Source organism: Lissotriton vulgaris, chromosome 6 (genome assembly GCF_964263255.1).
Source record: "Lissotriton vulgaris chromosome 6, aLisVul1.2, whole genome shotgun sequence".
Classification (NCBI taxonomy): domain Eukaryota; kingdom Metazoa; phylum Chordata; class Amphibia; order Caudata; family Salamandridae; genus Lissotriton; species Lissotriton vulgaris.
In genome coordinates, this window is record NC_141694.1 from 1,226,326,777 (window position 1) to 1,226,346,059 (window position 19,283).

General features: G+C 42.8%; 1 protein-coding gene across 1 annotated transcript in view; it reads right to left on the bottom strand.

Moving 5' to 3' along the window:
• The window catches only part of LOC147708657 (uncharacterized), a 147,126-nt gene that overhangs the window by 109,794 nt on the left and 18,049 nt on the right, over positions 1 to 19,283 (bottom strand). The window contains exon 8 of the mRNA XM_086925758.1: positions 16,392 to 16,463. Within this exon, the coding sequence (XP_086781884.1) occupies positions 16,392 to 16,463 (72 nt within the window). The remainder of the gene's footprint in view (positions 1 to 16,391; positions 16,464 to 19,283) is intronic.

A 19,283-nucleotide genomic window follows, 5' to 3' on the forward strand; every position in this document is an offset into this window, starting at 1 on the left:
AGTGCCATTAGGTTTTTGGACCAAAAAGCTACCAGAGGCTGGTGAGCGTTACTCTCCTTTTGAAAAACAGTTGCTTGCTTGTTATTGGGCTCTGGTGGATACCGAGCAATTGACTTTGGGCCATGCTGTGATTTTGAGGCCTGAGATTCCCATCATGCAGTGGGTTTTGAGTTCACCGAAGTCCCATCGAATTGGACATGCTCAGGAGGCTAGTGTGATTAAATGGAAATGGTACATTCAGGACAGGGCACGTGTGGGTCCGAAAGGTGTTGCGGTTCTACATGAGCGAGTGGCGCAGGCGCCCTCCAATGAAGCTGAGAGTGAGCGTTCGGTTCCCGTAGTGCAGGAGTCTCCCGTGAAGTGGGGTAAATCATTTGATGATCTGTCCGTGGAGGATAGAAAACATGTGTGGTTTACGGATGGTTCTGCGAAGTTCATTGGTGACAAGAGACATTGGAAAGCTGTCTCCTATAACCCGACTACAAAGAAATTATTAAGCACAACTGGAGACGGTAAGAGTAGTCAATATGCTGAACTCTATGCAGTTTACCAAGTTTTGAAACAGGAGTTACCAGGTACATGTCATATTTTCACTGATTCTTGGTCCACTGCAAATGGACTAGCGGTGTGGTTGCCTACATGGCATTCGCACAATTGGGAATTGCACTCTAAAGAATTATGGGGTAAAGAGTTGTGGCAAGAAATTTGGGAACTGCTTCCGCAGAGTACTGTAACAATCTTTCACGTGGATGCTCATACTCCAATCGACTCCCTTGACAAATTTTTCCATAACATTGCAGATGAACAGTCTAAAATTTCTGAGGCAGTGGTTGACATGCAAGATTCTGATTTGGCGGGATTGGCGAAATGGGCCCATCAGAAAGCAGGACATTTTGGAGAGAAAGCCACTAACAGGTGGGCTGCTGATAGAGGAATTCATATTCCCTTTTCTTTAATTAAAGATGCCATTTTACATTGCCCCATTTGCCAGCATTCTAGAAAGAAAGAGGTGCCTCAAATTGTTCGAGGTCACTTACATCGAGGTAAATTGCCCGCCCAAATTTGGCAGATTGATTATATTGGTCCGCTCCCCATAAGCAGAAATTGTCAATACATTTGTACAGCAGTTGATACTTATAGTGGCCTTTTGGTCGCTTTCCCTTGCAAGAATGCTACCCAAGTGAATACAATTAAAACCCTGGAGCTGATTATTTTATATTATGGTGTCCCATTCCAAATTCAATCAGATAATGCATCCCACTTTCGTGGAAGATTGGTGCAGGAATTCTGTATGGAAAACAATATCGATTGGGTGTTTCACATTCCATATTATCCACAAGCTTCAGGACTGATTGAGAGAATGAACGGTTTGTTGAAAGAGCAGTTGCGCAAGTTGACTGATGACCGTTACAGCCAGTGGAGAGATGTTTTACTTCAAGCCTTGTTAATACTGAATAATCGTCCTTTGTTGCATGCTGAATCTCCTTTGATGCGTTTGTTTCCTCCACATGTTGATGCGAAACCTAATTCTGTTGAAAGTACTGTCATTTATTGGGAAATTACCCCCGGTGCTTTGGCTCCATGTAGAGCAACCCCAGGTTCCGCAGGCCTCGACCTGCATGCTTTAAATGATGCACACTTCCCAGGAAAGGATCGAATCATTGTTGAAACTGGCATAGGTGTCTCTATACCTGCCGGTAGTTTTGGATTAATTGCCCCTAGATCTGGCCTGGCCCTGAAAGGTGTTCAAGTCCTTGGTGGCGTGATCGACAGTGATTATCAGGGAGAGATTAAGGTTCTCTTGCTTAATAGCAGTGAGACGGATTTGTTTGTCAAAAAGTCTGACCGTGTTGCTCAGTTATTGATTATGCCTGTCTTCAGTGGTGAGATAAAAAAAGGCTCTGCCCCAACGTTGCTAACTGTGCGAGGACAAAAAGGCTTCGGATCATCTGATCTTCCTGGAGCTAAAATATGGGTGCAATCGCCTAAAAATCCTCCTGAACAGGCTGATATTATTGCGACCGGTCATGACAACACCGTTTTGGTGATGAAGCCAGGGCAAGATGGCTGGGAAGCTGTCCCAGCTGATAAATGTTACTTACGAGAATGATTAAGGCCTGTGTTTGTATTCTTTCAGATCATTCTTTGGACTGCTGCTGCAGGATGTGTCGTCGTTGGACTCCTTTTGGCTTGCTACGCCGGGAGAGGAGAGCATCTACCGACGCCGAGTGATGGGATGACAAGAGCCGCGCGGTCCGCGTGGCAGAAGTCCTCCAATTTTTGGATCACACTCGCGAAGCGAGTGACGAACTCTCCGCATTTTTGCCTTACACCCATGAAGTCCGTTACTGACATTTTATCAACCTGTTTGGTTGCTGTCCCTGCATCTACTGATACACTTCGTCATGTATTTAATATATCCAGTGCCCGACCTAATGTCATTTTGGGCGACTTTTTGGCCCATGAATATTGTCCCGCATGTACTCTTCTTCCAGACCAAGATGTCCTACTTACTTCTAGAATCACTACTTTTAACATTACTCCTGGTGACCTTTGCTTCATGATGACCTGTAATCCTAAAGCGATCTCTGAATGTTTGCGGTTGAAACTCCAAGCCGCTACTACTTTTTCATTTCACCAGCGTTTGTTATGTACGAAAAGACTTCCTAATTCATGTTTTTCAGTGAAGAACAATATGACTTGCAAAAGTTTAGTTGTCGCCACTAGCCATTATCGTTCAATGTTGTTACCGGCTGGATGGCTCTTTTCATGCGGGAATTCATCTTGGCCCTATATTCCTGCGAATATTTCTGGTGGCCCATGTGCCATCACTAGATTAAGTTTGCTAATGTTTTCTTCACATCCTCCTTCACATTCCCGTATTGTTCGAGACTCTATGTCATTGCATGAAGACTGTGATTCCTCTGTTCATCTTTATTCGAGATCAGAATATCTTGGTTTAGCTTTTTCTATTATTGGTGTTCCTGCATTGGCCGTTTATAATGCCAAAACAATCGGCAAAATGGCCTGCTGGATGGTCAAATCGATCAACCAAACATCTACTGTTTTATCAGATTTATTATTGGACTCCCAAGGTGAACGTAGAGCTATTTTGCAGAATCGTGCCGCTATCGATTATTTGTTGCTGAAACACGGGCATGAGTGCTCTGAATTTGAAGGTCTATGCTGTTTTAATTTGTCTGACCATTCTAAAGAAATCCAATCCCATATTAATAAACTCCACGACTTGACTGCAGAAATTAGAGAACATATAGATCAGGGTTTCTTTGACTGGCTTTTTAACTGGCTCCCTGACATGCATTTTTTACGACAAATTTTGGGAGGGGTTATTATTACTGTCTGCGTCCTTATAGGGATTTGTTGCTTTATTCAGTGTATTCCTTCCCTGCTACAATATTTTAGACTTACTAAGGCTCATAGATCAGTTAGTTTTGTTTCATATTATTCGTCTACTGACGTTAGTTCCATTTAGTTTGTGGTTAATAGACTGGAGTCAAGGGGTGTAATGTAATGGCTGCCTTTCTGCCAGCTCTCTGGAGAAGAAGAATGATGGAGAGTGACTCCAGCCTATCACCCCCATAACATAGGGATTAGGCCGATAGACAGGGACCCTGTCTTACAGATATAAGGGCATTTTCGTGCCATTTCCCTTAGAGTAAGGCTTATGAATTTAAGTGAGGGGTTAGATATATAAGTATTAGTCATGATTTACTCATTTGCTAACATGTCGATCTGTTTCTCATGGAGCTATGCATATTATGGGCTCCGTAGGCCTTAAGCGAGACAGACTCCATTTTGCTTTCTGCCTGGTAGCTCGAGAAGGCTTTCTAGGTGAAGTGTAATGTTTTAGTTTCAAGCTGTTGTCCGCTTGGAGAGAACCGGTTCAGGCTGACCCTTATCAAAGGAATGTATTTTTCTCCACTCCGAAGACACAACTTCAGGCCGGCCGGCTGGGAAAGTGTCCTTGGTACGGGGAGGTACAAGAATTTGGTGGGCGGCAGGTTACTGGCCGTAAATTTCCATGAAGGAACGGGCCTTGATATTAGCGAAGGTGTTAGTCTTTGAGTCAGTTAGTCCGTAGGCGGCATCTAGCCGTTAGCATCTCTGCTATTATTCACTTTCATGGTGGACAAGTCGCCATCTTTGAAGTCGGAGAAAGATTTAAGACCGAGACTCTCTGAAAACAGACTGAACGAGAAGTGGCGCGGAGCGCACTAATGCAGAGAGAGAGAGAGAGACGGTAGCTAATTAACAGCAAGGTTCCGAGGTCCTGAGGGAGAGCAGACGAGTTTGAGCCTAACGGTGCAGACGTGTACTTGTGACGGCTGAGGGTGACTGCAAGGCGAGCCAGGACCCAGAGACGAGACAGGAGCCTAGATGACTGCCGAGTCCCGATTTCCCATTAACCAGGTGATGTCCGACCGACTCTTATAGTGCGTGCACTCTAACCTTTATCTTTTATCCTCTTTGCAAATGTAATGCTGCATAGTAATGTGACTTATGTTTATTGTTAATAAATACCCTAATTCATATAGAATTATTGTGTACCTGGTGCTTATGTTCAATCTTGGTAAATGGCACTTCTAGTTAGGCACTATTTAGACGAACGGATGAGAAATCCCGATCAGACAAGTGGTAACTAAATAAGGAGGGAGTGAGTGGACCTTTGATGTCGTGAGCACAAAGTACATTATATAATCTGAATCCATATCCAAAGTTATTACTTTAGTTTTATCCTAAGTAGATTGCTGAGATATCATCCTAATAACGTTTCATAGGAATGTGGTCGTCGTTGATATGCGGCGTTAATGAGAACGATAGGGAGGATACTATCGTGTAAAGCCACCGGATTGTGGTATAAGATAAATGAGAGCGCCAGGAGGGATACTGGCGTGGATGTTTCGCAGGATCGCGAACGCTTGGAAAAGGGAGCATTGGGTTCTGCAGGCCCGTGTGTAGACACGCCGGATTGTGTGTCAGATCTGCCCTAGGGTAGAACGGTCTGGGTCGGGGCGACCGCGAGGCCAACTGATGTGAATAAGATACTGTAAAAAACCCCATATATGTATATTGTCATTCCCCATTCTTAGGTGCAATCTGTATATTTATCTGTATAGGTACTTATTGTGAATACGATCTAAGAAGGGAAGGTGAGTACGTTTTGGCTGGGTCACAGGGGCCCCTGGGGGCTGATCCCATCTAGACAGGAAATCCAGCCATTACAACAATGAAGATACATAGAACCAAAGTAGATATTTTTTTTAAACACCTTACCCATAAGCTCATTTCTTCTTTGGGACCGTTGATGAAATATCCTCTATTTAGATTGCTAAAAAAGTTTTTTTGTAACCTAGTAATAAGACTTTCACAGGTTTTTTCGATTCAGTTCTCTCTCCCTCCCCCCCGGAGTATCTCCCCAACCATCCGCCCCCCTTTTTGTTTTGAAGATTTCTTTAATGCACAAAATCTCTATCCTTGACTATTTGTCCACTGAGTCTTTTTCATGTTTTCACAATGCTGGTAGCCAATTATTTATCCCAAGATGGCCCGTTTTGTAGCTTTCGAGAATATAGAAAAGCGTATGAGCACTTAACTTTTCCAACATGGATCTGATTCTGATCCAAAGTTGATGGGCAGTTTTAAAGTAACACGAGCGGTATAGTGTTCCGCAATTCAAACACGTTTGTGGATGTCGTCCGCTACCTGCCGGCACAAAACACCCTTTCTGGATTGCACACCGGCAGGATGCGGTCCCCTGTGAGCCGATTCAGATGCAGTGGCAGAGGGCAGCCTTGACGAAGTGTAGCAGGTTAGCTCCCAGTTTGGGCACTAAAAGGATTTCTAATAGGACACTGCACAACAGGGTCAACAGCTTGAACAGAGCCAGCCTCTTTTGTTTGGAAATACACGTTAAATGTTTCGATGACATTTTACCTCCTGTCTTGCAGGGTTTGACTACCAAACTGTCCCCTTTTAACCTGTTTACACTCTTAATTAAATTTTAACATATTTTTAATGCATTGTTAATATTTTATTGATTATGAGATGTAACTATATATATTGTGGATTTTAAATTTGTTCGTACTGTATTTGCCTTTTATGATGTAAAAAAAAATCGAATAAAGTGTATTTTGACTGACTGACTAACTACAGGCCCGTCCTCCCGAGAGATCATGACGCCAGAGAACGGTGTTTAAAATGTATGTTTTTTTTGTATGGTTTTTCAGTGTGTTCATCTTATTGTTAAGTATTTTCATTAGTCATTTAGGCTAAAGGTTTTTCAGCACTTACCTACAGTATAACCACTGATTTTTGTGCATTTTGGAAGCACAAATACGCCTGGGTGTTTCGTATATTCACTGCTTTGAACATTATTTTGTGTCAGCCACAGCTAATGTTTTGAAACTCTACCCTCTTTCTCGTTTTTATGGTAATGCAGTGACATTATCCTTGGGAATAAAATCATATGTAGGTTGTGTGATTTGCAGGGCTTGTAACTTGATACGTTTCCTATTTAGAAACTTTTAGAGATGTGGTACCGATAGAAACTAGGTTCCTTAGGTCCTGATGAAGAGCCAATAGGGGCAAGGCTTGAAACATGTTGACCAGATAAGCAAGAAATAGATTCATTGATATTCGTTTCCTTCTTTTTCTTTTCCCTTTATTTTAAATCTTACCGACTAGAGGTGGAAATAAAATAATGGTGCCCTACTTGTCAGGTGTTTTTAGATTTGTTTAGCACCTGCACTCCACTCCCCTCCCACAACATTGTTTTCATCATAGACAAAAAACAAAAAAGTGCTTCCTACATATTCCGTCTGGTTGAAGCACGCCTCGATCCGCAGCGGATCGGGAAGAACCCCAATGATGAAGCATGTCACCAAGGAGCAACCCTGGTGGGTGAGGAGTCTTTAACAGGGTTTTTCTCTTATTGTGGAGGGTATGTCCATCACTATCATTTCTGAATTTACTGGGTTCTTTGTTTTGCTAAAATTGTATAATTAAGGATGGCAAATCTAGTTATTCCTCTTCCTCCCTCTCTACTTTTGATAGATTCCTTATTATCACATCTAAAATGGAGCAGAATTCAGTACTTACCGAAGGCATATGATGGATGACTAACCAAAGAACAATGTTCAGGTTTTAATCCCATAGGTTTCTAGTCTGTTTAGAGTACTATCTTATTTGCATGCAATAATAACAATTCTCCATTTCAATCATGCCTAATATTGCTCTTGTTTTACTTGTCTTATACTTTTCCCACTCTTCATGCCTGGTTAGAGGCGGCAGACCCGAGAGCAGAGGACGGCCCGGGACCAGGGTTCGATTCCCAGCGCGGCAGGTTTCTGGACCAGGGTCAGCGGGCTCGATAATTCTCTCGCCTCGGTGCCCACTCTGATCAGCGATCACACTCGGCAACTCTGGGCATTAGCTTGCCTCATCTTCACTAACGGCCCCACCAGACCGCCGGGGATGCCTGGTCTCACCCTGGAGATACCCATTAAGGGACCATCTCTCAGGGAAGCCAGGAAGGGTTTCGCAGCGGTCGAAGCGCCTTGGGACCCTACGGGTAAGTAGTGCGCTATATAAATGCCAATACATACACATACATACATACATACAATTATAGTTCAAAGAACCGTGCCCCTGCGATGAGAAACAATAGAGTTAGAGACAACTTTTCCCCTTGTGTTTCATCAGCATGTTTTGAATATAAGGAGCAAAAAATGCACGTGGAACTGCTAGGATGGAAAATATATGGCCAATATAGGAGCAATTTACTTCATTGAACATTTTGCTCTCTTGATCTGTGCCACAATCCTTAACATGCAAAAAACAACAGGTGATGGACAGAATGCAGAACAATGTCATACATTCACAGCAGTACAGAGATCTGGGCCTAAATCCATTGTTTTTTTGCTCACCATGCCATTCCAGTTTGAACCGAGACATATGCAAATCAGTCTTAACCCTGTGCCCCATGGGAACAGTCCAGCCCGAACTGCCAAGCCAGGTCCTCCCTGGACTGGAAACAAGCATCCAAGGACCGGTTTCGAGCTTTCAGCCCTCATCAGCCTGGATAGCTTGATTCCAGTGGCATGGAGAGCACAGGACTCACGTCTGTAGCACATACTGTACAACCGAAACTTCCACCACTTAATGGTTTTTACCCATGTGGACGGTGTAAAGCCTGTAAGTACAGTAAACGGACCTTAACGTACAAAGTACCAGGACTAATTGCGCCGAGACACATACAGATATTCCTGACTTGCTCTACCCCCTATGCTATCTATTGTTTAAGCTTTCCCTGCGGGCTTAGATATATTGGCAGCACAACTCATCCTGTGAAAATGCGAATTTTGGAGCACATGCGTGCAATAAACAATAATGATGAGTCTTACCCCGTAGCCAGACATTTTGACAGAGAACATAAACGCAATAGGGATCTGTTGACGTATTTCTGTCTAGACAGTGTACCTGTTAACATAAGGGGAGGAGATCGATTGCAGAAGTTGAGGCGATTGGAATCGCGATATATCATAGATCTTCAGAGCAAAACACTGCTGGGACTCAATATGCACGAGGAATTGGCTGTACATTTGGGTTAATGTGTGTATTCAATGCTTTCTGATATGTTTATTCTACCTGGCTATTTAGTGTGGTCGGCTGACCATTACAGAAACGTATGTGATTTATGAGTAATGATAACTAGATGTTTTGCCAGTAGTACAAGGCCGCTTGGTCATGTCGATTGTTATGAATTATGAATTGATTGTTTCTAAGTTATGAAGTATATGTGAATACAAATAATGGAATATTATCACTGCATGGCCCATCCAGGGCAAGATTAAAGTATAGACAATGAGGACACATGTGTGGGAAATACCCATCCAGGGCAAGATTTAAGTTAAGTTAATCATCTTGGTTCACTTATACATGGATGAACTTTAAAAACATGAATTGTTTATCGATTTCCACTATATATATATATTAGGACATTTACATGTTACAAGATGGCGGTACCTGTAACGGGTGCGCTTGTGTCCTTTGTCGATTACCATGAAAAGCTCACATGCATTGATTATAAAACAATAATGGACGCCTCGCGCAGTTGTATGACAATTTGACGAAGGCCGATGCCGAAACGCATCTTTGCTATGCTGTGAGGTTTACGAATACAAACTTATTGTAAACAACCCCCATGAGTGCTGCGATCCTTTAACAGGGTGAGAACCTGTGGATGTTGCGAGCTGAATATTATTGACGGGTACACCCCCGTTACGCGAGCACCCGCTCGAGAGTGCGGCAGGTTGGTGTTGTGGGAGCTGCGATATATATATATATATATATATATATATATATATATATATAGAGAGAGAGAGAGAGAGAGAGAGAGAGAGAGAGAGAGAGAGAGAGAGAGAGAGAGAGAGAGAGAGAGAGAGAGAGAGAGAGAGAGAGAGAGAGAGAGAGAGGAGAGAGGGAGAGATTTCACTTGATAGTGTTGGACTCAAATGTTCTCTGTTTTCTGAGATCTGCTGCTCATCTTCAGTTAATAATTTTCTTTTGAATTCTGTGTGAATTCTTGTGGCAGGGTTGCCGAAAATGCTGGACATGTTGTATAATACTCCTTAGGAGTTTCCGCCTAATCTGATGTGTCCCAGATTTCCACTGTACGATAATACATCCTTGCGCTGGTTGCCCACAGACTCTAGTGAGATGCCTGTGCTACCACAAGATCTTGCCACCCATTCTTATCCCACCGCCCGGCCTTCCTACATCACTCCTCCCACCCTCTTTCACACCCAGGGCTTTAAGTGGGCTGGGTCCTGCTAGTGCTCAGCACTGGCAGTTCTTAAAAGCAAGTGCCAAGACAGGTCCCTATCGGGCTCTCCATTTTGACCCTCAGGGTGAAAAAAAAGAATAACTTAACTCTGCAATAGTACTAGCCATCACTGCTTTTGATATAACTTCAAGGAAACTAAGTTTTCAGTTGTATACAGCACAAACTTGGAGCGCTTTACATGAGTACCAGTTACATTACAAAAGGACATATTCATTTGTTGACTCAGAGGATATTGTGCCGACGTCAGGCTCAAACCCACTTTCTCAGCTCTAAAGTCGGCAGTTTTAGACCTATGCCAAAACCTCAACCACAAGATCAGTAGCATTTTCAATATTATATACAACAAAGTCATAGTTGTTGGTGATTTATCTTATGCAATTTACAACCATTGACAATGTCAATAGTCATGGCTTGTTGTAGGTGTAATGCTACTTGTTGTGTTATATATCTGGATGAATGGACAGAAGCAGCAAAATACCAGTGGGGCAGCACACTATGCTGAGCACAGATTTGTAGCTTAAGAGTTTTAAGCCACGCCCTTAATTACGGCAATCACGCCCCTATGAGAGACCCCCCAACTTTTACGTCCCACTTAAAGCCCTGTTCACACCTATTCTATCCTTTTCTTTCCTTCCCTCCTGTTCCCCTCAGTAGTCCTCCCATATACCTTCTAACCACATTTTACCTTAGTTTTGGGGCAAAGATACAGTTCTTTCTCCTCCACAATTGTTAATACTTTACTTATATATGCTCAATCAGAATTTTTCATTGTTGAGCACTTGGGGTCTTTGCAATAAATACTTATATTTCGTTTGTGCTGTTCTGTCAACCTCAGGTCTTTGCTGTGTTCCATGCTCTCTGAATTTGACTTCTCTGTGTTTTTTAACTTAATTTAGCAGCTTAATTCATTTGTAGGAAACTAAATGCTTATCTGCATATATGTTTATCGGTTTTGGATTATTACTACCATGAGCCGTGTTACATAAAGCAGCCCCTTGGTGCAACGGGCTTGCACCCACGCTCTGTGCACCCCCAGGCCAATTAGGTATTTCATAAGGGGCTGCAGATGCTTGTTCGGCTCCTTCCATAATACCGATAGTGCCTGCGTACATGTAGCGGCAGTGCTATCTCTCGAGGGCGATCCCTCATGTGTATTGGGGTGTGGACCCCATGCAAATGAGGGAATCTCTTTATCTTTGCACCGATGCCGCATTATGTACACAGACGCAAAGGCAAAGAAGCTGTCAGGAGGCACACTGAAAGTGCGCCACAAAACAGTGGTGCACTCTCCTATGGGCCCCTCCCAGTCAACCCCTTGCAAGTGGGTGCAGTCCCTCACGGCACCCGCCTTCAAGGGGCTCTCGACAAAGGGATATATAATCCCTCTTAAAAGTGCAGGTGGGTTGCCACCTGCATAGTGAATCAGGGAGCAACGTTTAAACAGCTACTCTGTATTTCACTTGAATGTGCTGCCCCCACTGCACCACAAGTTCGCCACTGTCCCTTCATAATAGGGCACACTTTTCCTGTTTGCGCACGGCACACCTACTGAAAGGGAAAGAGCTCCCTCTCTGTAATAGGGTCATAGGAGGGTTATTATATCTAAGGCACTATGCTTCATTATCTTTTAAACTGTTGATTCAGATGCAATTGTAATGTTTTCAAAAAGAACATCTTTAACAGTGCTTCAAATGGTGGTGGTATTATTAGAGATCACAAGTCAATGACAACCCAGGGACATTAGGGTGCACTAAAACGTTTTGCTTGATCTTTCTCAAAATAGACAGCCATTTTGACATTGTAGATAAGGTATCCTTTCACAAGTACATGCACTGTCTCTATCAAGAGGACTGTAAGCGTCAATCACAGGCCAAAAGAGAGAACTTTCAATCAATGCTCTGTGACCAATCTAGATCTGAGAAATCCTCTTGAGTGCTCAGGAGCCTGGTTTTCCAAATATACATTCTGTAGTAGTAAAAAGCTTTATTCGATTTTAAGACAAGATAAAATCATAAAAGCGTCAGTCATAATATACAATTTCTTATACAATCATCTTATACAATCTGAAAAAGTGAAGTAAAAATAGTATTAAACAGTTTATAGATTATTACCAAATAAAGTCTTATATCACTACAGTTAATTAGTAAAAAATTTGAATTCAACCGACACATATCAGACAAACGTGCTGTAGCTATTCCAAGTTCCATCCTAGCAATTTTAGTAAAATACTAAAACTATAGTTGATCATGAGTACTCTGAATGTTAAGGCAATTGTAAAGGAACATAGCTATACTTTTGGCACTAGATACTGATTCTAGATGTTGTAATGCCAAAAGGGCAGGGGGGCATCTTCTCAAGCACTGAGATAACGATATTGGGATAAGCCAGCGTTTACGAGGTAGATCATAAAGTTTACAGAACAATATTACGTGGATATTAGACTGTTCAGAGATACCATGGCATGGGCACCCAATAATTGATGAGGAACAATCTTGTCTCCTTGGAAACGTAGCTAGAAGAAAACACATATTAAGCCTAAATCGTGTCAACAGATATTTCTCATAGTTGGTCAGACAATAGGTCAGATATGGTTGGATGCCCTGACTACATTGAATACTTAAACTATGTTGGTTTAAGACTTTATTTTTTTTTTCTCAAGCTAAACGTAGCTCTCTTAAGTGTGACAAACAAGACAATCTCAAGGTCTTTCTTGTGATAGTATTTAATAGCTCGGGTTCTTTAAAATATATAAGAAGATTCAGGTCCTTAAAAACATTCTGTACAAAGGATAGCCACGGAACATCTGACCAGTTGTCTCGACCCAGACAGTCTGAAATTAACGTACGAGTTAGGCTACATTGTTCTGTTGTCCAAATACGGTGCCATAATAATATTGGCTGGATATTTATGTAGTCAGCTTTGTAATCCATGCCCAATTCGATATGACAGGCAAACGTTGGAGAACACCGTGGAACAGCCAGCAGATAGCAGATCAAGATATTCTCCACCCTCTGTAAGGTGTCACTGGTACGTAGTCCCACACCCCCGCGCCATATACAGCTACGCTATGACACTTAGTGAAGTAGTGTGGCTCACTGGTTAGAGGCGGCAGACCCGAGAGCAGAGGACGGCCCGGGACCAGGGTTCGATTCCCGGCGCGGCAGGTTTCTGGACCAGGGTCAGCGGACTCGATAATTCTCTCGCCTCGGTGCCCACTCTGATCAGCGATCACACTCGGCAACTCTGGGCATTAGCTTGCCTCATCTTCACTAACGGCCCCACCAGACCGCCGGGGATGCCTGGTCTCACCCTGGAGATACCCATTAAGGGAACATCTCTCAGGGAAGCCAGGAAGGGTTTCGCAGCGGTCGAAGCGCCTTGGGACCCTACGGGTAAGTAGTGCGCTATATAAATGCCAATACATTTACATACATAGTATATTTGCAAAAGTTCTTTTGGGTAGGCTTTCCAACTTTGAGTGCAAAAGCAATTAGGGCAGACATTGCTCTTAGAAATAAAATATGCTTACTAGCGATGGCCGGTTTCCAGGAAGAAATACTATCAAACAAGATACATAAATAAGGGTATGTATTAGTGCGTTCCAACTTGGATTCTTTTATGAACATCACTTTTTTCTTATCTGTTTTTTTAACAAAATGCATAGCATATTTTTTTTAATGTTGACCTTTAGATCAAGTGAAGCCATAAAATTACAGTAACAATTTAGTTGTATCTGAAGTTGTAATGGGGTTCGCGCCATAATCACTGCGTCGTCCGCGTAAAGTAATGCGGGAATAGGGCGACGGGCGATTGCAGGTAAGTCCTGGCTCCCTTCTAACATGGCCTTCTCAAGGCCATTTGTGTAAAGATTAAATAAGAAGGGAGCCAGGACACAACCCTGTCTGACCCCCTTTGTAACTGTAAAGGGGAGGGTGAGTTCCCCGTTCACCCCAAATCTCACCCTGGCCGATGCTCCCTGGTAGAGTTTGCGTAAGAAGGATACTATCGGGGGGTCTACGCCCAATTCTGTTAGGATTGACCACAGCCTTGAGTGTGAGACACAGTCAAAGGATGCGGTCAGGTCCACATAGACCAAGTGAAGATTACCTTTCTTGGCCTGGACGTACTTCCCGATTAGAAAGGAGAGATTCAGAGCCTGCTCCACCGTGCCCAGCCCCTCTCGGAAACTATACTGCAGGTCTGTCATGATGATGTTTTCTTCTGACCAGATTCGTAATCTGTCTAGGATCAAGCGACCTGCAACATTCTCAAAAGAGTCCAGGAGGGAAATTGCCCGGTAACAGGCCGGATTGTTACGGTCGCCCTTCTTGAAGATGGGAAGCAGGATAGAAGTTGACCAAGATGTTACGAGACCCCCTTTTAGTGCTGCTTCAATTACTCTAGTTAGTACTGGAGTCCAAAGCTCCAGGGTATGGGTGTAAATATCTAACGGGACACCATCCGGCACAGGGGCTTTGGCAGGTTTCGAGGATGACAAAGCTTCAGTTACTTCCTCGAGACTAAAAGATAGGTCAATGGGGTAAGGTGAAATATATTACTTTCGTTCAGATCAAGATCCTCTGCTAAAAATATCTTTTAAAAGTGGAAAACCCATTTATCTGCACTGATTGCTACCTCTATACTAGGACCAGTGTTCGAATCATTCAAGAAGGGTGAGTTGACCACTTTCCAAAACATTTTGCTATCCTTTCTATTACAGCTCTCATGGAGCGTTACCCACAGTTCTTTTTTCCGTTCCTTCCTGCATTCTTTTTTTGCCGTGTTATAGAGCTTTCTCAGCTTTCTAATCTCAAGCTGATCCCTCTCAGATTTATGTAATGCTCTTTTTAGGGTTGAGAGGGCTCTACGGCATTCCGAATTAAACCACCCTTTTTCCTGAGAGCCGTTCTGCTTCTGTTTGCGTAGCAGCTCTTTACTAATTACTCTAGTGATATTAATAAAATTAGTTAAGATATCATCTGCTGTGGAATGCAAGTTTAGGCAAGTTTCTATCATAGGAAGGGCTTTGATTACGACATTTGTTGTGATGACGTCCGGGTCTACTTTGGCCCATTTCACAGAGTAGCCATTGATCTTATCTAAAGACAGGGCTCTTTGATTTAACAGCCCAGGGTTACCTGTTAGATCACGTCCTGTCGGCATTGAAATAGTAACACTGTTCGGGAAGTGATCACTACTAATGTCATTTCCAGTATTAAATGTAAGCAGTTCATCCTTCATATGATTAGAGAGCAAAATAAAATCAATTATAGTATTACAGCCCCTGCCATGAAAGGTGGGGGAAAGATCAATTGGGGGTTCAACTAATTCATTTGCAAACCCCAGTCCTAGGGTAAAAAGTTTTTCGTTTAGGTTATTCCCGGCACTGGAGTGAGCGAAATGCGTTAGTGGGCTCCCGCTCTCATCTACGACATCACAGTTTGAGTTAATGTAATCTTTGCATAAGGCAATATTAAAGTCACCGCCCCAGATCAATTTAAAGAGCAGAGAGGGACATCTATTCCGATGTTCTTAAAGGACGAAAGTTAACCTGTTTATGGCTTGCACAAAATCAGTTGGTGATAGATTGTTATAGAAATTTATCAGGAAATATATATGCCCTTGATTTACTGGGAATTTAATTAACTGGTAGTTCTCTTCTGTAGAAATTTCTACCACTTTCTCAAGTGAGACGGTATTAGATACATATATTGCTAAACCTCCCTTAGGTCTACCAGCAAGGGAAGGGCGTGCACTTGACTGATATAATCTGTACCCCTGAAGATGGATTGCCGTTACCGACCATGTTTCCTGGCAACATACTATGTTGTGTTTTCTAATTATTTCTGGCCAGATAGTTTGTTCTACTTTGGAGCGCAATCCCGCAACATTCCAAAATAGAATGGAAAGAATCAGACTACTAGAGGGTGAGGTCTTGGAAATAGGATGCTGTTGGTAGGAATGGATTCTGTAGATTTATGGTACAAATATCCTCTCTTGATGGTAAAATGGACCTCAGAGTCACCATCACCAATAGTTGCTGTTTGATTAATCTGTTCTATTCTATATCCATTTCGGTGAAGATGTGAGGAATAAGGCGCAGTAGATGAGAGAGGATTCGGAGAGGGATAACTGTACCTTACATCCAGAAATGACGGCAAAAAACAGGAAAAGGTAGTAGTTGGCTAACAAGGAGCAGTGGAAGGCATGGCCTAAGTATAAAGCACGCCTATATGGTTAGAAAGGATCAATGTGACATCTGCAGGGAATGTGCTAGTAGATAGGAGGATGATCTCGGAAAAATAATGTTTTTAAATTTGAATTTGATTTGATAATAAAAAGGCATTGAAGCCATGTTGAGGACGCATGCAAATGATAACTTTGGAAACTAGGGTCTTTTGTTATGAGGCATGAGCCAGGGATTAAGGATGACATTGAGCTTATAGTGGGTCTACTAGCACAGGACAATAGTGACAGTTTGTTAATTACTCGCATCCCCCATTCACTCACACCCCCTTCCACTTACCCTTTCAGGTTGGCCACCATAAGGTACAAGACATCTATTTTGGGTTTTATCCTGTGCAGATCCCAGCGGCTTCTGTGAGGATAACAAAAGAGGGCATCAGTCAATCATTCAACACCGAAGGGACCACCATATACCCCACTCCCTGCCTGAAAACAGAAAATGTGTCTCTTATACTTGTTCTAGAGTCCCATGGATACTCTACCTGAGAAGTAAGTTGATCACAGACTATGGATATTCATCATAGTCATTAGGAATGATACATTTAATAGCAATGTTTATTTTTTCAGCCCATTTGAATATAGTTTTGTTAAGGAAGCTAAACGAACAATGATATAGCCATTAGGTTTGGCTTGCATTTTGAATCCTGACTAAAATATTTTTTTAAAGCCTGCTTTGATATACAATGGATTTATGTGATAAAGAATTCAATGTATCATGAGTTCAGTGGGGGCTGCTCCGCCAAGGCGGAGGAGCTCCACCCCACTGCTTTTAAAAGCAGTGTGACTAAAGGAAAAATAAAATGATAATAACTGAATGTTATTATCATTTTATTTGTTCCTGCTGCTTTGCGAGCTGGTGGTCGGGCCTGCTCTGCTGTCAGAGCATGGCAGGGGAGGAGTGGTGGGCACACTGAAGTGGGCATGATGCTTTGGCTGGCATTCTGGGGCTGATCCAAACAGTCATGCGCACTTTCCATGTTTTCCGTCCAGGCTGCATTACAGCCTGGACAGGCCACCAGTCCCTGTCTGAGCGCCGAACCACGGCACTCAGACCAATCGCAACTCTGTATTGCAGCATTATGATTGGTCAGGGGAGCTTGGGTGCTTACTAATGACAATGCTGCAATGCTGCATTGTGATTGGTCAGGGAAGCCTGGGTGTGCTTCCTGGTTCCTGTTCCAACAGACAGATACGGAGCAGAGACGTGGGATACGGCGATAAGGTTACTGGTTTTTATTTACATTTTTATACATTCCCCTTCCTTCTTCCCCCGATCCATGCCGGCTGCCACTGCATGATATAGTGCATGTTTGAGATGTTAAACACTCAACACTGCATAGGAAGCAGAATAATACACTAAACAACTATACTCTGAGGTGTAAGAGAAGTACTCTATTGGGTGAAGCCAACATCTGCTCTATGTATATTTTGAAGAATTGGTAATAATAGGTACTACAAACAGCTGCAGTTTCAACCCTTCCCTAATAAAAAGAGCTTGCTCCAAGCAGCCAATTTAAAGTGCTGAAAGCAAATCAAGGGAGATAAACATGTGAGAGTCAAGCAGATTTTACAGATGTATAAAAATTCAAACAAATGCAGATACATTTTTTTGAAAAACAATACGGTATCTGAAGATGGCCAGTAAACAGAGCTTTGTGTTGTCCATCATAAATCAAACCACAACAGAAATGTGGCAGTGGCAACACTTAGGCGGCATAGGGAAACAATGGCCTTGTGCGGTAAGCAGCATGTAACAATGCAGCTATAAGGAGGCAGGACCAGTAAGAATAGCCATATCAGAGAATAGGGCTTTGGGGAGGCAGCCTACCAGCGGGAGGCCTGCCCCCGCCCCAGGGTTTTTTGGGCCGGGGGCTGCAAGAGCCCATTGGGCTGGTTGGGCTCCATTGGGCTGGCGTTGGGCTTGTTGGGCTTGGGGCTGGGCTAGTTTTGGGCTTCGCAGCCAGAGCCTAAAACTAGCCCCTAGTAGTTGTAGAAAGGTTAGGAAATTGCAAGTTGTGTTTATAATTGTTGCAGGGGGGAACATGTTTAGGGGAGGGGGTGGGGGGTAAATTAGGAAGACAATATTTAGTGAGGTTTTGATTTGTACGGCACAGGCCAAGGGAACTTGTATGTAAGGTGCACCTGTGTCCAATAAAGCAGCCTTTTTCACACCAACAAGCTAATCTGTGGTCTGTGCTGCCCCCCTTTTTGGCCCAAACAGCATTATTGGAGACAGTGACGCATGTGAGAAGTATAATGGTTACATCACGTAGGCAATGTATGACCCCATGAAGCATACAGCAGTCATACCTATCTGCAACCTGGGCCTGGTAGAACATGTGGTTTTTAAGCCCCCTAAGTTGTAAGCTCCCATGAGTGTATGTCTCCTAAATGTCAATCCAATGTAATGTTATGTTACGTTTTGTTATATACTTTACTAAGCAAATAGGCACTACACAAATATGTTACCATTTTAAATACCATGTCATGTTTTATCAGGGTTGTCACGTTACAGAATCCTACAAGTTGGGGAATCAAAGGAAATTCAACACTGTAGAACAACCAAGTCTTAAGTTGTTGCAGAGACCTTTGATGAGAGAAAGTTGTTCTAGAAATCTTTTCTAAGTGATGTGAGACGGAATCAAAAAGCAGGGACACCCAACATTGCCTCTTGAATGCAGAAGAGGAGGGTGAACCAAGGCTGACAAGTCATATAGTCAGGCAGCATTTCCCTTGAGAAACTGTGGGGACAACCCACACACAGCTTTAGCTTTATGAACAACAAATACAAGTTTAACAAACATTGGCAAAGCCAAGAGGTCTGATCGCCATTTTCAGTTATAACCAGACCTACTGAGTTAGACTGGTGGCCTTTCACCTGTACACTGACATAAAGAAAAGGGAAAGGAAATGCATGTACTGTAATATAGTTCAAACATAGTTAACAACTTTGAAAATTTGTATTGAGAGCACAGTAGTTTTAGGATTTGTCTCATCTAAAAAACGAACGCCAAGGAATTCCTGGACTTGGAATTGCGATACAAGTAGAAATTATTCATAGCTCCTTAATTTTTGCTCTTTCAATGGGCAAGTTTAAACTGTGGAAACGCATTCTGCAACACATATAGAAAGAGCACATCACCATTATTGATTGTTTATGTGCGGGAAGGTC